This window comes from Aulostomus chinensis, chromosome 12 (genome assembly GCF_037954235.1).
Source record: "Aulostomus chinensis isolate RoL2024-O1b breed Wild chromosome 12, RoL_Achi_v1.0, whole genome shotgun sequence".
Taxonomy (NCBI): Eukaryota; Metazoa; Chordata; class Actinopteri; order Syngnathiformes; family Aulostomidae; genus Aulostomus; species Aulostomus chinensis.
This window is the reverse complement of record NC_141331.1, coordinates 1,839,901-1,858,314: the sequence shown is the minus strand read 5'-3', so window position 1 is coordinate 1,858,314 and position 18,414 is coordinate 1,839,901. Positions and strand designations below refer to the sequence as shown.

At 47.7% G+C, this 18,414-nt stretch overlaps 2 protein-coding genes across 5 annotated transcripts in view; both read right to left on the bottom strand.

Moving 5' to 3' along the window:
• Positions 1-8: 8 nt before the first annotated feature.
• On the bottom strand, positions 9-12,057 carry stk17b (serine/threonine kinase 17b (apoptosis-inducing)). 3 transcript variants are annotated; one of them, XM_086219567.1, is made up of 8 exons: positions 11,562-11,623; positions 9,862-9,940; positions 7,329-7,541; positions 5,882-6,020; positions 5,187-5,313; positions 4,950-4,998; positions 3,987-4,166; positions 9-3,244 (listed from the first exon to the last, which is right to left on the bottom strand). In XM_086219567.1, exons 2-8 carry the CDS (start codon positions 9,882-9,884, stop codon positions 3,004-3,006), a joined length of 972 nt encoding a protein of 323 aa, XP_086075693.1. In that variant the 5' UTR covers positions 9,885-9,940; positions 11,562-11,623; the 3' UTR covers positions 9-3,003. The 3 variants fall into 3 exon arrangements, with proteins under 3 accessions (XP_086075693.1, XP_086075692.1, XP_086075691.1); XM_086219566.1 differs by lacking the exon at positions 9,862-9,940 and having other exon boundaries at positions 5,205-5,313; positions 11,562-12,057; XM_086219565.1 differs by lacking the exon at positions 9,862-9,940 and having other exon boundaries at positions 11,562-12,056.
• Positions 12,058-13,526: 1,469 nt separating this feature from the next.
• hecw2a (HECT, C2 and WW domain containing E3 ubiquitin protein ligase 2a) overlaps positions 13,527-18,414 on the bottom strand; it is a 33,530-nt gene continuing 28,642 nt past the window's right edge. The window contains exons 30-31 of one of the 2 annotated variants that reach the window (XR_015118661.1): positions 17,788-18,044; positions 13,527-17,702 (exon numbers count right to left, since the gene is read on the bottom strand). Coding sequence is in view for 1 of the 2 variants with exons in the window: in XM_086219556.1 (XP_086075682.1) it covers positions 17,933-18,044 (112 nt within the window). In the remaining variant the exon portion in view is untranslated. Of the gene's footprint in view, positions 18,045-18,414 lie in introns of both variants that reach the window. The other variant, XM_086219556.1, reaches the window with a different exon arrangement.

The window sequence follows — 18,414 nt, the reverse complement described above, 5'->3', positions numbered from 1 at the left end:
ATTTGAGGATGACCGCAGTGGGGCTCCACAATGAGCGTGCTCACTCTCTCTCACTCACACACACACACACACACACACACACACACACACACACACACACACACACACACAGCGCGACCAGCTGCTGCAAATAGCACAACACATGAGAAATGCAGCGGCGAACGTCATGTTCAAGTGACAGACGAACAATGGCAGCGAACACGAGCTGCTTTGTCCGCCTGAGTCTCCTGACATCGCCGCACTGCAAAAGAAATCGCTGTCTCGCCATGAAGTAGAATTTCTTTTATTTTACATGACTTGTTTCTCTGTAAAGCCGAGAGGTTTCCACAGAACGTTTCCAGGTTCTAGAAGTTGTCGTTTCAGTGAGGTAATGTGAGTAGAGACGGACGCATGTTGGACACGGAGAGAAACGTAAGATTCCAGCTTATGTCTCAACACGACCACGAGAGCTTCTGCCTCAGCAGGAGCAGGCGGCGACGGAGAGATGAGAATGTTTTACAGTGTTCCAGCAGAGAGCCGAGAGCGCGGCGGCGGCTGGAGACGCCGTCGCCACACTGAGGCTGTTGTTCCAGCCGGTGACAGCATTCCATCAACAAAACAACAAATACAATGTGGTCTTCTTCAGTTTGGCACCTCAGAGAGAAACCAGCGGAATGTTTCACTGGAGGTTCAAGAACATCACGGGTTCTTCTGTTAGCACTTATAGCACCTCGTATTTCCCATCATGCCATGGGTCTGTGTGCTGCTCGCTTGTCTTCTGCACAAACATCTATTTCTACATCAACTTTCTCATCGCACAAAAAGACTTCCACGGCCACGTTTGATCACTCACATCCCCACGTGAAGGACATCAACTCTCCTGCCTCTGGGGGGCTGCGGTCCACCCGGCTGAGCATCACCATCTCAGTGTTGGAGGCGACGAGCTCCTGCTCCAACGCCAGTGACATCATATCCCCTGGATTTATGTCTGTAATTTGTAATGTAAAAAACCCCACCTGAAATATCCTACAAGCTCTCAAACGAGAGAGGGCCTGTGATAACAGTGCGGCCGGCTGCCCGCGGACGCTCCGCTCCTCGCCACCATGTCGCCAGCTCAGCCACCAGGTGACGTGCAGATGTTCCTTTCCATCCAGCTGCTTCTATGCTGAGTGGAGACACTGAAAACTGCACAAAAGCAGGTTTTCAAAGACCCTCCGTGGGTGGTCCTGGATGAGTCTTCGTTAGCTGCCAGCTCAATGGACCCGCCAGCTGGGAGATGGGGAGCATCTACTGACGACAACAACTCTGCTGGTTCTCTGGGTGGACTACAGCCCGTCTGTCAGCACAGACGCTTCCAGGTTATTCAATCATCTTCCTCCTGACTCATCTCTACTTCCTGTTACCACCTCCAAACTTCCTGCCAACATTCCAAGGTATTTAGCCTCATCACCCACCATCCTCACCTCATTATAAGACACGTGAGCACAATATTTACATAAAAATATAAAGAACAAGTCCAGCACATAAATAGGAACAACATTAAGAGAGAGAGAGCGGGCGAGCGAGCAGCAGCCCTGAGATGAATCACGGCGAGTCGTCAGGACGACAGCAGACAGGAGGAAACGCCAACACTGCGCTCCAGTCAACCTTTCAAGGACACGCAAACATACATGAACAGCTTATCAGTCCGTGTGTGCTTATGAACTAAGTGCTGAAGTCATGTTTCGTTGGGGGCGGACAGAGAGAAGGTGAAGCGCCGTTAAGTGCATGAGAACGACTGGCGTTTGTTTAGGCTGTTACAGTTTCTAGAACACGAGGAATCAGTGAGAATGTGAGAACAGCTGCTGGTCAAAGTCATCACACACTCATGTTAAGCTTCTTTCTAAGAGTTATTTTACAATCTGGATTAACATTAAACTCAGAAGGCCTTGCAGGTCTTAGGACCAGGACTAGGTCTATGCTGGAGTTGATCTAGAACCCTGAGCTACGTTTAGGTACTTGAGATGCTGCCAGTTCTACTAGAAGGCAAAAATATCTGTAATGAAAGACGCTGGCGAGTCGTCTCCATCCTGCTGGTTGTTTGACACATGGAAGTTTAGTTCGACTACGTTCACATGGACGCCACAAATCACTGTGGACCGAGACTGGACGCCATCACAAATGTGACCTCAATCAGGTTTTTTGCTACCAGTACAGAAGTGCGATCTTAGATGAGAGTCACTGGAAGCTGGACCAGCACCGCCAAGATGTCTGACAGACAAAAGTGTCGCTGAGACGCTGCAGAACCTCCCATCGGACTAAAGAGTGAGATTAAAGGGTCAAGATGTCTACGACGCTCCCGTACGCCGAGACAAAGACCAGAACACTGAGTGTTGCTGACTGGCCTCATCAGAGTTGGTATTCAGAGGTTTGCCTCCATCAGGCTGCATTCAGGTGGAGCCCAGCAGGTCAGAGCGCCGGGCAGCAGAGGATACGGGCAGCGGTAAACCACACCGCCACACCAAGGGAAACTATTGGAACTTTTGTCATCCTCCACATTGTCATAATAGCTTAGCATGCTAAACAGGATGACATCACACATGAACATGCGTCCTGTGCGTTTGCTCTTCCTGTTCTGTGTGTCTGTCTGATTCCGTGTGAACGCGGCGTGCATCAGAACATCCTGTCCATGTAAGCGTAGTCGATGCTGAGATGGTCAACAGCTCGTTGATGGTGTTGAATGGCCTGGAGCCGCGGCTTCTAGCCAGTTCTGCTGAGGACCACTCAGACCTTAAGGCAGAAAGCTCCCAGCTAATAAGGCTCTTGACTGACTGCATAGATTTACGGTGACATACGCCACGCCACCGCCATCAACACTTTGGGTTAAATGTGCCTGAAGGTCAGCGACGGGTCAGTGAGATGATTATCTTTGGTTTAACTGGTTGACACCTTCATGGAATATAAATAAGTACTGCTGGTTTTTTGGAAGCTTAAAAGAAGTTAAAAGCTTAGAGGAGGAAGTGGGCGGCGCCCTGCGTCACACTTCTAAAAGTCACCGTCTCCAGCAACAAGCGTCTCCTCGTCCAAGCGGAACCTTTTGGCGTGGGAGTGTGGAGAGTCCAGGAAGTTCTCTTTGTCTTCCGGGTCTTCAGGTGGAGCTGCCCACTTGGCGCCACAGCTCCTGTCTCGAAGGGTACGGGCGATGGCGGCGGGGTCCGGACTCAGACAGAGCTGCTGCTGCCACAGCCAGGGGTGGCTCATGCACTCAGCAGCGCTCGGGCGATCCCTGCAGTCCAAGTGCACAGACGGACGCTGTCAATAACCATCGGAGAGGAAAGACCCACCTCCAAGACTCTATACTCAAGTACATCAAATGTCAGAAGGAAGCTACAGAGCCCGCCAAGAACCCGGAAAGCCCACCAGGAACCCGGAGAGCCCGCCAGTTACCTGGAGAACCCACCAGGAACCCGGAGAGCCCGCCAGTTACCTGGAGAACCCACCAGGAACCCGGAGAGCCCGCCAGTTACCTGGAGAACCCACCAGGAACCCGGAGAGCCCGCCAGTTACCTGGAGAACCCACCAGGAACCCGGAGAGCCCGCCAGTTACCTGGAGAACCCACCAGGAACCCGGAGAGCCTGCCAGTTACCTGGAGAACCCACCAGGAACCCGGAGAGCCCGCCAGTTACCTGGAGAACCCACCAGGAACCCGGAGAGCCCGCCAGTTACCCAGCACCCAGTTTTGTTATGATGATTACACGTTGGAAGGAAAAACAATGTTTGGAGAGCAAAAAGAGTCAAATCAAAGTCAAAAAGACGAACAGAGGCAGTTGCAGCTCTGAGACTGAAGACTCCAGTCGAAGAGTTTCACACATTCAGTTCTGAAACATAAATGCTGTGTGTGTGTGTGTGTGTGTGTGTGTGTGTGTGTGTGTGTGTGTGTGTGTGTGTGTGTGTGTGTGATAGGGTCAGTCTAACATGAAACACCACATGCAGCAGTTCTGTGGCCTTGAGGCTTCCTGTCACTCACTCAGGCGCTTTAACCAGCAGCTTGCGGATGAAGTCCACCGCCAGGTCTGACACTCTGGAGAAGGCGTCCCGGCTGTAGTCCACATTGACCTGGGACACATTCAGGTAAGTCTCCTGCTTGTCATCCCCAGCAAAGGGCGACTCTCCTGTCACCAGCATGTAGGCGATGACCCCAACACTCCTGAGGGACAAACCAGTATCAGTAACCAGTAGGACACACCCCGACTCTGACCAGGTGCAAACATGGTCGCTAACAAGGGAGCTCTTGTAGAACCAAACTGCATCCTGTTAGTATTGTCACGCCACTGATGATTCATGGTCAGATGGCTGGTGGAGAGTCTTAAAAACCTGGGTTGCTAACAAGAGTCTAGAGGAGCCTACAGAGGTCCTGGAGGTCATTCAAGGTCATCAGGGGGAAACACAAGGAGCCTGGAGCTGAGTGGTGGTGACCTTGAAGTCATGTGACCCTGGTGTAGCTCCTGCATAGGCTAATGTTAGCTTAGGAGTGCTAACAGTAGCATTCAAGCTTCCAGCATCATCAGAGGGTTCATTAATGTTCCACATCCGTGCCAATATTTAACAAAGTAGGATGAACAAGAAGAAATGAGAGCTGTGCTGTGAGACACAAGTGAAACATTTCTTTAAGTAACTTCAGATGAGCCTTACACCTTCAGGTGGAATTCATACTTCACACTGCCTCGTTTGTGGGCTCATCATTATGACTATCAGCAACACAATAACCATGTCATAACATGTTGGAAAAAATACCATTGCAATTCAATGAAGAGAAATAAACAGGTAGGATTAACATGAACTAAAAATATAAAAGTACACTGTGATATTAGTCAACTGTCAACAACTTCCTGGCTACGTTGCCGCTATAAAACACGATAAACACCTCAATTTATATGAATATTCACAGGTCAACGACCAGCTGCTGACGGAGTGCAGAAGTGTAACTCACCACAGGTCTGTGGCCGTCGTGATCGGCTCATAGTTGAGGATCTCTGGAGCTGCGTGGAGACAAAGCTACAGTCAGTTCCTGCATCACTGCACCTCCATGGGCGCCTCTGTCACGTCCTCCTGCCATTCTGCTCTCCTCCCTCCCTCCAGTGCTCTACTGTGAATATGTGAGAGCCTCCTGCTGCTACCATCTGATGTGTGGGACTAATGGAAGTTTGTTTCATGAGAAGCACCTTACCCACATACTCGGGCGTACCAAGAATCTCCCGCAGCTCTCCAACTGCGCCCAGCCTGCGGGCCAGACCAAAGTCTACAATCTTGATGTCTCCCGGAGGAGACAAGCTTGTCAGGAGAATATTCTGCGGCTGAGGAAGACACACAGTCAACATCACACTGAAAATACAAGTATATAATTATAACTTAGGGTTACTCTTTGAACACTGGCTCCTCCTCCAAGTGGGAGGGGTTGGCAGTAAGTAGGTCACCGTACAAAGAGGGCCATTTATCCAAGTGAAAATATACTGACGTTGCATGATGAACCCCAACAACAGATGACTGTATTATTCTGGGGGGGGGGGGGGGGGGGGGGGTAGAACCAATGCTGCATGCTTGTTTTGTCTTCTTTTATTCAAAAGTGATGGAAAGAACAAAAATAAGGTCAATTCCCTGGTAAGCTCGAAACCTAGAACGTGTCTGGATCCTCCCCCAGCTGGAGCAACATTTACAGTCAGCATCAATCTTGCAGTCGCATCTTTCAATCTCACTCTGCTGCGTCTCAGTCAGGGAGGAGGGTTCCGTTGCCCCCTGTAATCTAGGTGCTATGCTTACCTCTGTCATGGGAATGAGGCTTTGCAGCGTGAACTCATTTGAAAGTGGGCATTAGGGCAAAGAAATTAGAGGTTAGGTGTGACACTCGTGCACGTGTGTGAGGACCTTGAGGTCTAGGTGCACCAGGTTGCTCTGGTGGAGGTGGTGGACTCCCTCCAGCGTCTGTCTGATCAGACGGGTGATCTGGGCCTCAGGCAGCAGCTCCTCGGACACACAGTGGTCAAATATCTCTCCTCCCGCCGCACTGGTACCCAGAAACACACGCAAATGTAGTATTGTGTCATACGCAGGAATAACTTCATCAAAAGCCACTCACGGTTTGCGTTTGTGTGACTCAGTTTCATACAAAGTTGAAACAAAGACACTAAGAGACATGAAAGTGCTCCAGGCAGCAGGTTGTTTTCTCACCACCGTCGCCGACTGCTGCTCACATGGGAATGTTGGGTCTCTTTCATTTGAAATAAAGAGGGAGGTTCTCAACCTGCTCTTTGTGTTAAGTGCCTTGGGACTGCTTTTGTTGTGATTTGGTGCGATATAAATAAAGATTGATTGATTGATTGATTGATCTGCATCTGGGTTGGGGTCAGTAGACCTGTGCTGTGCTGATGATCAGAACGCCATTCAGAAAACAAGCAATTCAAACATTGTTGGTGTGCCAGGATGACATCAGTAGATTATGTTTGTTTATTGGTTAATCACAGCAGAATCTTGAGTTCCTGCAGAACGCTAAGAAACAGCACAGCGTGCCCCTCCGGATGACGTCACGGACTCCAAGAGGCACAGAAGGGTAGCACCAGAGGGTCACAGGGAGGTACCATGCCAGGGAAGAGGTACTTCTGCAGTACAACAGGGAGTTAGTATGTTGGGGATGGGTGTTTTTGTAGTCTGACAGAAAATTAGCATGTTATGGATTAGGTGTTTTTGTAGTCCAACAGGATGCTAGCATGTCAGGGTAGCAGCCTCCACCATCAGTGTGTGAATGCGCTGGAGGGAACTTCAAGTCTTCTCATTACACTGCAAGTCATTCGAAAAACAATGTCAGCAGAAGACACACATGCATAGAACGCCACATTCAGCAGATTTGGTCGCATTTCTGGTTTTGTAACTTTCTTACAACAACAAGGTGAGTTGATCAGGCGTTCAGGGAGGGAGGAGTCACAGTGTCTCTAGCAACAAGTGCAGGGCGTGTTCCTGGAAAATCCCCACAACTCACCTGAAGACCATTACTTTATGTGTCTAGGTTCAGTTCCAATGTGATGGCACACGGGACCAAGATGCCAGATGAGACCAGGAACGCCAGTTCATTCACAAACATCAACATATGATGATGGTTTGGAATATGTGGCGTCCAGTGAGCTCGGGTGTTTGGCTATTGAAGGCCTGAAGCCTTCAAGCTCACCCTGATGAACGGTTACTGTTAGGACACGATGCTAAACATGCGCTAGTGTGAAAGCTGCTTGAGAGCAGAGCAGCAGGACCTTGGCTGAGCTGATAGTTCTACCAGCAATAATTTCCGAGATGGAGGAACTGCATGAATTCATGAGTAACTCACTATTCCAGCAGCAAGACGATGTCGTGATCCGTCTCATAGGCAGCGTGCAGGTTGACCACTCGGGGGTTGTTACAGGCTGTCTCCAGGACAGCCATCTCATGAATGACTTCTGCCCGGCAGTCACGACCCCGCCTCCTTTTCCGTAGGAACTTGGCAGCAAACACTTTCCCCGTGGCCTTCTCCACACAGCGCTTGACCACCGCAAACTTCCCCCTAAGAAGAAGAATGTAGATGTGTGGTTAAATCCAAAATACAAATCAGTCACAGATCAGCTGCTACATTGGCAAGATCCTCACGTTACAGATTTTGATGTAAAACATGGGTTTGTTCGAACAGAAGAACCTTGGAAGAGACAAGAACCATTTTTATTATTCACCCATCAGAGGATAAAACCATGACCAACAATCCTCAGACATCTCCATCCCAATAAACATGAAGATGTTTGAAGTCAACACCACACACACACACACACACACACAGGTGATGCTCCTCCTACTAGAGTGTAAGATAAAGGTCAAAGTCATGTGAGAGACATTTTGTTCAATATTTACTGGCTGCCATTGCTTCATAAAACGTGTCGACATCCTTCTACGACACTCCCACCAACATAAATGATCTTGACTCTTCTATTTCGTAGGCATGATGACACAAGTCTGTTTCTAAACGACTGCAACGCTGGGACGCTGGTGCAATCATCAGCAGACATCTGTTTCAGACATCAGATGAGCACCAGAACATTCCTAAATATCTGTGGCGACCTGCTGTTACTGGACTCGTGCTGTTCGCCACACTCCTGCCTGCAGTGGCACCAACAGCAATACACCATCTCTCTTTTGGTTCACTTTTTGCGTCACAAACCAAACAAATTAAGCAGCGGTGTTGCTATCAAACCCTGTTAAACTGCTGACTACTCAAGAAAAATGGAAAACTTGTTAAGCCGAGACAGCAAAAAGTTGGTCATCTGGGAGGTTAGGGTTAAAATCCTCCTCATCATAAGATTCAGAGGGATTACAAGTCCCGAGAAATTCACCGGGCAAGAAGACACATCCCCGGCCCGTCATCGGTGTGACCCGCCCTGACTGGTACCCGGTCGGTCAGTGTCACATCTTTAAGATTTCTAACTGTTCGTTTGCTGTGGCGCACCGCTTCGCCAAAAATAGCAGCAAGTCCATTTGTGATGGACGGCACATCAATGTGCACAGAGAAGAAACAGGAAATCGCCACACAAATTGCATCGTATATCTGCTCAATTTTCAAAATAAAACACCATGTGCAGACTCCTGATGGCAAACGCAGACGAGACAAGGACACCGTACACCCGCGTACTCCATGTGCATGTGACGGACACATGAATCAGGACACAAAAACCCAATCAGCAGAACCTGAGCAAGTCAACAAGGTGGGCAGCTGGAGATTGCAGCTTTGTGGAGGACCCACATGACCGAAGCTGGCGCAGCCCGGTGGAAAGCTGATTATCAAGTGTTTCATGTTCTCTCAGTTATAGTTCTTTGACTGAAAATTGAAATCTGAAAAAACTGGGTATCAACGGGTGCATCTCTAACCTTTACAACCCAGACTCGTTCTCTGACCACCATCTCGTTCCAGGGACAACCTGGTAAACACACAGTTGTCATGCAGCGTAAATCTGCTTCTTTACAGTATGAGCCTTATCCCAAAAAACAAAAAACAATCATTTGTGTCTGGTTTCATGTCGGTCAGGAGTACAGACGGCCATATCTGATGAGTAAAACTTGAGAGGGAGACTGTAACTGATAACAAATGAGTGACACACTGGCAGGTCTTCAGAGACGCCTCCACGACAGAAGGTCTCACAGCGAAATGTTGCACCTGTTCGGAAGAGCTGGTGAGTGTGTCGACTTCATAACACCCAAGTGACACAGATTCAACTAAAAGAAGCTCAAAAGTTGAAGCGAGCAGCAGCACGTCCACAGATCCCTCCAATGCTGCAGAGTCATTTCAGTCAGCGTTCACCCCAAGTTACTGCTTTAATCACGACAGTGATTCAGACGGACTTTCTCCTCTCAGAGCTCATGGCCTGCTCACTAGCAACCCTGCTGTTCCACACTGTTGCTGCAAATACAGTTTTAAGGGTCATCAAAAACCCAACGCCCACGTTGCGTCTTCTTGAAATTCTCCCACCTCAGAACTTCCTGTTTTGACAACTCACTCTCAAACAGCTGAAATAACCATTTCTCCTTTTTAGGTGCCTTCGTTTCCTCTTATTTTGAAATCAGAATTACACAGCACACGCTGCATGACACATCACTTCAAACACACCTCAGAGGTCTAAGGACACAGTCATCAACCCTCAATGCCATGACACACACACACACACACACACACACACACACACACACACACACACACACACACACACAGCGGCGTGGTCAACTGAGTGTTTGCTCTGGTTCAACCCTCCAGTCCAGAGTCTCCTCTCCGCTGGCTTCAGTCCAGTCAAGGACTGCGCCGGCGCTTTCATGGAGGAACACAAGAGAGAAAACATGGCCACTACCTTTGACTCTTTGTTGTCCACATGTGACTCTGAAGGCTTCCCAGTGGCTTCACTCCTCACAAGGCTACAGCCAATGAGCCTACATTATGATAAAATAATTGACAGGTAACTATCAGTTACTTGGGTAGAACAATATGGGATCGTCTGCCTGCTTGCTGATAGTAATAGCCAATATTTTCCAATGTAAATATCAGCATCATACAACAAATGTATTCACATTTTTGTACATGAACCCACAAGTAAAACTGTAAATTTGTGAACCGTTTTCATTTCCAAATCACTTGGAAATGCCCATGAATCCCATATGGAGTGAGGAAGATGAGTGGAAATGAGGAAGAGACTTCTACCTTTCAGTGTAACTGAATATGATCATGCATCCCTACATTATCTCATCGTCATCATCATCATAATAATAATAATGATAATAATAAGTTATTTATGAGTGCCTTTCAAGTCAGGCAAAGGACAATTTACAAAACTGGATGAACTCTGACTGGTTTCCAGTCGCTGCCCAGTCAGGAACCACCTCAGGTGCTAAGGTCTTGTCGGATCGTTTCAGCACCAGCGTCTGCAGCACCGGATCTGTCTGTGCCAGGAACAACCCTCTCACAATAAACCAGTAAAACAAAACCCCACCTAGAAATTCCAAGCTGCTTATTCCTCCCATATTTACTGATCATAATTGCATGTAATTGCTCAGGTTTGACCGGTAAATTTCCATGACTTCTCCAGGCTTCTGAGGAAGATGTTTCATGACCAGACATTCTCTGGAACGTTGACATGACAGCGACACGGAGACGTCTGCGACAAACCTACTAGTGGATTTAACTAAACGCACAAGTTTTGATATGAGGTCATCACATAATAAAGTCATCAATACTCAGATTTTCTCAAACCAGGGATTTCAGTGTGCAGGACTTTCCCAAACGTCTTTGGCTTTATTTTCCACTCTTTTTTTCCCAGGGATTGAAATTGCTATCTTTTCTCTATTCATTAAATTCATTCCTCCTCCAGGTTCCTGTTATCAACCCCAGATACACTCGTCATAATTCTATTTCTTACAATACTTATGTCTGCGTTTAAATGGTAGTTTACATGTGTGTTTACCTCTGTCCAGCCAGTTATTGGTTATGTGAGTACCTGGAGCTCACAGTCCCACCGTGTGTGTGTGTGTGTGTGTGTGTGTGTGTGTGTGTGCGTGTTCCTGCTCATGATTCTGATTCAATCTCTTTTTCATTTCTCTTTTTTTTATATTTAAGGTTTGAGGCTCTCTCAACTTGTTTTTACCACTTCAGCACTTGCCAGTACTTCTACTTCTATGTTGAGTACTACGTGTTAGCACCAGCTCTACTAGGACAACTTCCTTGTACTGTGGACTGCTGGACCTGGACTTGTGTGTGTGTATCAGTTGTTACCTGGAGGCTTGTACAGTGGACTAAGCAGACATGATCTCAGCGCTCCTCTGTAAAGTTGCTGAACTCTTAACTTCAATATCACAGCAAATATGAGGTCACAGAAGCTATCAAGTTCTTTTTTTTATAACGTAATCTTTTTTTAAAACCCTTCCCGGAACTGAAAGTGGATTCAAAAGACTTCCCAGTGTTCCATGTCCGTATGAACCCTGTTAACAACTTTTTTTTTCTTGGTCCAGAAGCCCTGGAGCCTCCCCGTGGGGGGGGGGGCCGCCGTGTCCCACTCACCTCCCCAGCTCCCCCGTGATCTCGTAGACGGCGTCCATCGGCTCCATGGTGATCCCGGTCTGAGTCTCGCCGAGCAGCCCCGCGGGGAGCCCGCTGCGACTGTCCAGCCGCCTCCGAGACATGGCCCTCGGTATCAGTCCCGGTTTCCCCGGCAGGGTGGAACTAGCGAGCTAACGTCAGCGCTAGCCAGTTACATGCCACTGGGTGCGCGAGCTAGCTCAACCGCCGCTTAGCAAATTAGCTCGACGCCCGAGTTCCGATGCGAGTTTTAACCGTTTTCCTGGACCTCACCGGAGGCGGAGCTCATCCGTGAGGGCTACACGCGCTCGCAGGCCTCCACGGACCAAAACCACCGCGACTGTCGCTGCTGGCGGCGGTTAAACTACAGCACACTACGTTTATCCGGAGAGTTTTCGATCATTTTCTTTACATCCTACTGTTTGACACTTTCTCGACACGTCATTGCTGTGCGCATGCGCACGGCCGTCTACGCGCGTGAGTGGAAAAACTGGATTTGAAACGTGCCGACAGCTGACACAGATGTTTTACCCTGAAAGAGTATTTACCTGCACACAGAGCCACTCACGTGTACTTGTTAGTATAAATATGAAGCAAGTAAAGATACCCGAGAGTACTGCGGGATGTGACTCTCAGTACGACGAAGTATAACTGCAAAGTGAGAAACTAGGTCAACGTACTCTGTGTACATGTGCACGTTTTCAGTCCAACTTTTCATTCTAGTTTATGTTGTTATTTTAGAGCCCCACTAATTAACACAAGTTTTTTTTATCACAAATGAGTGGAGTTATGAGGTCATCGCTCGGAGAGACATGTCCGACTAATGAGATTTAAAGAGAAAATCATAGAAAAAGTTGGAAAAAGGTTTATCATAATTTGTTGTTCATAGCTGAGAACTTTGACCCAGTTTCTTATCGTGTTGCTGTCAGGGAAGTCAGACTTGGGCTTCTGACTAAACTTGGTGAACTTTGCTTTTATCATTTATAACAATTGCTTTGTATCTTTTTCCTTGAAAAATGTCTTCCCACCGATATCTGTATGACGAAATGTATTAATACTCCCGTAGCTCTGTAAGTTGGTCTCCAGATAAATGTTCAGAAATTCTCTCCGTTTCTGATTATTTGTTCCATTTTTTATTTTCTATATTCGTTTTTATTTACGTTATTTGAAGTATAATATTTCATCTAAATCTGCAGTGCACAGTTGAGCCACACGAGGGTGCATGCCAGTCTCCTCCCACAGTTCACCAGCGGCTGCCAGTTTAAGACTCAATGATAAACTATTTAAAATGTGTGTTTTCTTTTTGGGATGAGAGGAAATAATGACAGTTAAACCTGCTTAAAAATATTTTGGTCTCATCATTTATAATAACAGTTGATATCCTTGAAACAAAGTTGTGGTTCTTCACACGATGATATCAAGTTCTTTATTTTCTACGAACACACAGTCGAGGACAGGGGTCACCAACGTGGTGCCCGCGGGCACCGGGTCGCCCGCAAGGACCACATGAGTCGCCTGCGGGCCTGTTCTAAAAATAGCTCACCACAGCGCCGCTCACCAGTGAGCTGCATCTAATTTTTTGTTTCTATGTTTTAATCACAATTTGAAAATGACAACAGGCCTGTCCCAGATTTATCCATGTATAAACGGGTTTTTGTACGAAGAGGTAAAAAAACAAATCTTGTATGTATACAATCTCTATGTGTGGGTCAAAATGGTAGCCCTTCACATTAATCGGTACCCAAGGAGCAGCTGTCCGCCTCACAAAGGTTGGTGACCCCTGGTCTAGGGTCGTACACAGAAACGGCAGTGGAACGGTCAGATTCCCTCCTTTCGAATACTTCTCTTTGCGTAAGGAACGACAAGTGCACAAAGGGTGGAGGGCATCATTTTATCATCTGATAGTTTCATTTATTTGTAACTGTAACTTGTTTTCTGATCGGGTCTAAGATGTGTCGTATGGTTCGGTGGAAACTGATCATGTGTTCAGTGCATCCACACCTCGTGAGTGAAAAAAAACAATCATGTATCGTTGATCCAAAGTTGCCATTTCTTCTTTTATTACAATCATCGGGTGAAATGAGACACACATACAGGAGCTTTGCATAGAGTGGAACTCTGGAAACTGTCAGGAAATGAACTAGGAAGGACGAGCGGAGTGAAGCGGGTTATCAGTCTTGTCGTTCTTCTGCAGCAGAAAAGCCTCATCATGAGAATATCAAATCGAGCAGGTGATCGTGACCTTTGGTCCGCCTGTCGGGCAGACGTGACGGGATGTTCTGGAAGTGTGGTGGACTGAAATCGAGAGCAGGCCTAATGGTTGACTCTGCAAGCCCCAAACCTTTGGTACATTCGGTGCAAAATAGATATTTATACACACAACATGACAGACGTACGTACAATTATATACAAAGAGACAAACAGGACTGCACACATGGTACACCTACATGTGCTCTCGTTTTCTCACAAAACAGCCCTATTGATTCACCGCCGACCGGAGAGCAATGAACCACCGACCTATGACTAAGATAGGCAGACATGCACATGTGAAGGTAATGATAGTTTTGAAACATGCTGCCGAGGTACTCGCCATCACACTGTCCTGGAGAAACGGTCCCAACACACCCAACATTCCCGGAGCATTCCCAGCACGCGTTCCCGTGGGCTCCAGGTACGACAGTGCCAGGTAAGCAGAAGGCCTCATGCCTCAAGTGAGCGCCACAATGAAAAAAAACAACAAGTCACCAGCTCCCTCACCCTTTTCTCAATGGATCGCAATATCCTCATGCAAAAAGTTAGTAAGGACAGTGTCTTGCACTATTTCAGCATGCAATATCGAGCTATAACACAATGCCACCGAGGGGTTTTTGCTCCAGCGCAGCTCACAGAGCTGACCGAGAAGATCCCGCATGCAGTATTGGGCTGGGGGGTGGGGGCGGGTTCTAGGATACGAGGGTCTACCAGCCGCCACAGATCTCATCACGTGGGGCTCTCAGGCTCTACTCCAGCCAACAGGAGTCTGTACTGTTGGTGAGATCTTGCATGCACCTCGTATAAAATGTGTGTTTGTGTGTGCATGGAGGAACGAGTGAGATGGAGTGAGAGGGGTTCCAGTTGTGCACCACAGATCACACGCTTCCACAACATCGTCTGGCCAGGACTGGAAGTTCTACAGCCCCGACGTCTGGTGCTTGTTCCTGACATCACCCTCCCACCTCAGCAGCAACAACATGTCTGCCACGTCTTTGCTCTGCCTGGTGCTGATGCTCACAGTGCCACGCGCTCCTCATTTAAAGGTACCATGTGGAGTTTTTGCCCTCAACATTGTGGAGTGTTTTCTGAAGTGATATGGCTCCTGGGTGTTTGTCAGGGTCAGTGGAGGCAGCTCACATCATCAAGCCCCATTGAAGGGCTCCTCCGGAGTCGAGGATGCTTCCATATCTACCGGTGACAAGATCCAGAGAGCTGTCAGGGATGTGGCTCAGTGGCCCTAAATTACCCACGAACCTCTGCACGTGCAGCAACAGAGGTAAAGGTGTGTAACTGCGAGCTGACACCAAAGATTCATGAGAGCAGGAAAAAAAATCGGCCTGTCTGCAACTCCTCTGACAGGTTGCCTGAGGCTGATTTTAGAACCGCATGTTTTTCTCAGCATCTACAGAATGAAGCTCACCTGCCAATCAGAAGCAGAGGAGGTGTTGCCATCTGCCGTTTACCTGCTGAGATGCTCACCAACTCCTCTAGTAAACAAAAACTGTTCCAGGAGCAGACCAGCGAAACTGAGAAAAGCATGGACGTGCATCAGCCCCGAGGGGGTCCGTTGAGGCCCCCCACGGCTCCAGATTCTCAACCCTCTCCTTTGGTTTTTGCTGTGATCGCTACTAGGACGGCAGCTGTAGCACGTAACTCAGGTGCAGCTTTGTAAACTGGCCAGTTTCAGACCTCTGGGAAGTTGGTGCCTTCCGAGTCGTTGCAAGCTAGAAGTGGTCCCGTGAATCTTTGGTTTCACCTGGCCAGTACGCACCAACAGTCTGTTGCAGTGCCTTCATAGTTTTACCATCGACCCTGATGACTCCTTGAAGTCTTGATATGGTTCCTTTAAGAAACTAAGTGTTGGCACCAGAGTGAATGTAGCCCTGTGGCTGCCACCAGTTTGTCTCACAGTTACATTCAGCTTCTTATTCTTAAAGGCATCAACACATTTTTAGTAAAAATCAATAAGTATGTATGAATGAAAACAAGTAGACTTCATTTATTGACATGTTAGCAGAGATGGACAAAGGTTTGTACTTTACTTTTGTCATCGTGATTTGAGTCGAAGTCACAAAGTTGGACCTCTCAAATGTGTCTGAGAACAAAATTTGAAGTGCATTAGTCTGTAACGTCGTGATGAAGATCACCGTCTCATGGTGTCGAGACCTTCGTCTGTCTGAATGCTGCGTATTCACTCTGCAGGAAGCACAGAGGTGAGGTCATGTTTCTTGATGAAGATTTATCTTTGGGTCTATGTAAGACAAAAAAAACCTAATATGAGGACAGTGAAAATGTGCAACATTGTAGCTGGTAAAGGTTTGAGAACCATTATGTCAAATGTAACAAAAGACAAGTAGCAGCAGAGTGTCTGTCGTGCTGAAATGGAAACCTCCATTTTGTTTGACTTTGCAGGGAAATCTGATGCTCTCATTTGTGTATGTAGGTCAGATAGAAGCATCAGCATTAAATAAGCACACCAACTTTTAGAGAAAGTCTGGCTGAGATCCATGCTAGTTAGCTTAGCACAATGACTGCTAGTGGGTGGGAAGTGTTAGCGTAGCTGCGTCTCTGCCTGCATTAATATCAGGAGGGTTGTGTGTAACCTTGGTGATGAATACCAGTTTAACATGAGGAGACGTTGTAGTGGTAGAATCAGACACGTAGCCGGAACTACTTTCCTGACTGGGAGCAGTGATTTGACGCAGCACCTCCAAAGCTCCATTGGAACTTGGGTCAACAGAACCAAAGGTTTGTTGAGGACTAGAAGAGCGACCATTGGGCTAAGCTAACTAGCATGGACCTGAGCTAGCTGATGCTAACACATCTTACCCACTGCCAGTCATTGGGCTAAGCTAACTAGCCCAGCTCCCTAAAGGAGGGGCTCTGTCTTCTTGTCTCCGAGGACGATGGACAATAAGAGACTTTCTCTAACAGCCAATGCGTTCCTTAACTTGACACTGTTACATTTAAAATCTGGGTTTTATGAAGAAGGAAGTTCGTGACATTTCATTACATGTCGAGGATCATGCTTTTGGTGAGCTGCGTAAACATTAATGTTCAGCGGACCTCCACATGGCACCTTTAAGCAGAGGCTTCTATCATTTGACCATTAAGCTGCCTAGTGAATTTTACAAGTAAATTAAACAGCCCCCTTTATGTCCAGGAAAAGATTGACCATCGGGAAACCGCACCGCTGCACTCAGACCAGGTCACAGTGACACCCCGCTAATGCAGAGTGAAGCCCCTCCCTCTTTAAGCAGCTGCGGCACATTTTATTTCTTCTTCAGCCTGTAAGAGGTTCTGCTCAGCAGAAATTCTTACATTCAGTCCTGGAGTGTCAATACTCTGTGTGTGTGTGTGTGTGTGTGTGTGTGTGTGTGTGTGTGTGTGTGTGTGTGTGTGTGTGTGTGTGTGTGTGTGTAAACAGGTCGCCACCTCTCACACGCATCTCCCATCTCCACCGTTTCTGTTCTGGTTCCGATGTCTCAGTAGTGAAGGTGTGAATCCCGACCAGATGCTGCTGACATCACACTGGCCACTAATATGTCGTCAGCTTATTCAAGAATCTATTTTTTTACACAACTGATGTGTGTGTGTGTGTGTGTGTGTGTGTGTGCGCGCGCACCTCTGCAAGCATCAGAGGCCATAAAACGTCTAAAAATTTTGTGGGGAAATCGTGGTTGACCCCATCAGTAAAAACAAAATTTTTGAACAAAAGTGTTTAATGTGTGTGTGTGTGTGTGTGTGTGTGTGTGTGTGTGCGTGTGTGTTACTAACGGCAGAGAGGACACAGTTCAGAGGTCTGCAGCGTTTGATCAGCTGTCTGTGAGGAGGAGGAGGAGTCAGGAATCCAGTAACCAAGGCCATGAACTGAAGAGTTAAAGCACACATGTGGCTCCATGAGCTAAAGTCCCCATAACTGTACAGTTCCTCACGTAGTTTTCTGGTTCTCCACCTGGAACGTGATTTCTTGGGTGATGACTGGTAGAAGTGGGGAGGGCAGAGAACCAGAAAAAGCAGCAGGACGATCCATGGTGGTGGGGGGTGTTAGTTGCCTGTCGAGGATGTTAGTTTTAGTTTCCACGCCGTTGTGTCGGCTGTTACTCCAAACCAAAGGTGCTGGTTTCCTCTACAGCAGTGACCAGCTTCTCATACAGCATGGAGAAGGACGGGTAGGGGGGGAGGTCCAGGCGATTGAAGCAAGTGTGCGCCCTGTAGAGACACATGGAGGAGATGTTACTGTCGCCATGGAGACCCCCAGACTTCTCTACTCACGTTGTGTGTCTCATTTGATGTTGTTGGACAGGACCAGCAGAAACTGGCCGGTGAAATCTAACGGCTTACAATCCCGCCGTTCCCCCCAGACTGCAAAGCCCTCCGCATCTTGATGTGAGTAAGGGATGAATGACAGGCCACGGCGCCGGTGTGTTATGGATCAACCCGACCTCATACCTAACCCAAGTTTGGAGCCCAGAACTTGGCACCACACAGCCTGTCTGACCCCACAGGTAAAGGACAGTGAGTTCCCCTTTTTCGGACCCCACAAACAGGCTGGTGCATGAACATGCAGGAACCATCTGAT

Excerpts from the sequence above, each read along its gene's own strand:
- stk17b (XM_086219565.1), bottom strand. The coding sequence starts at position 11,683 with ATGTCTCGGAGGCGGCTGGACAGTCGCAGCGGGCTCCCCGCGGGGCTG. Across the intron at positions 4,167-4,949 it reads ACGACGGCCACAGACCTGTG|GAGTGTTGGGGTCATCGCCT; the intron begins GTGAGTTACACT and ends TTTGTCCCTCAG. Across the intron at positions 3,245-3,986 it reads CTGCTGGTTAAAGCGCCTGA|GGATCGCCCGAGCGCTGCTG; the intron begins GTGAGTGACAGG and ends CTTGGACTGCAG.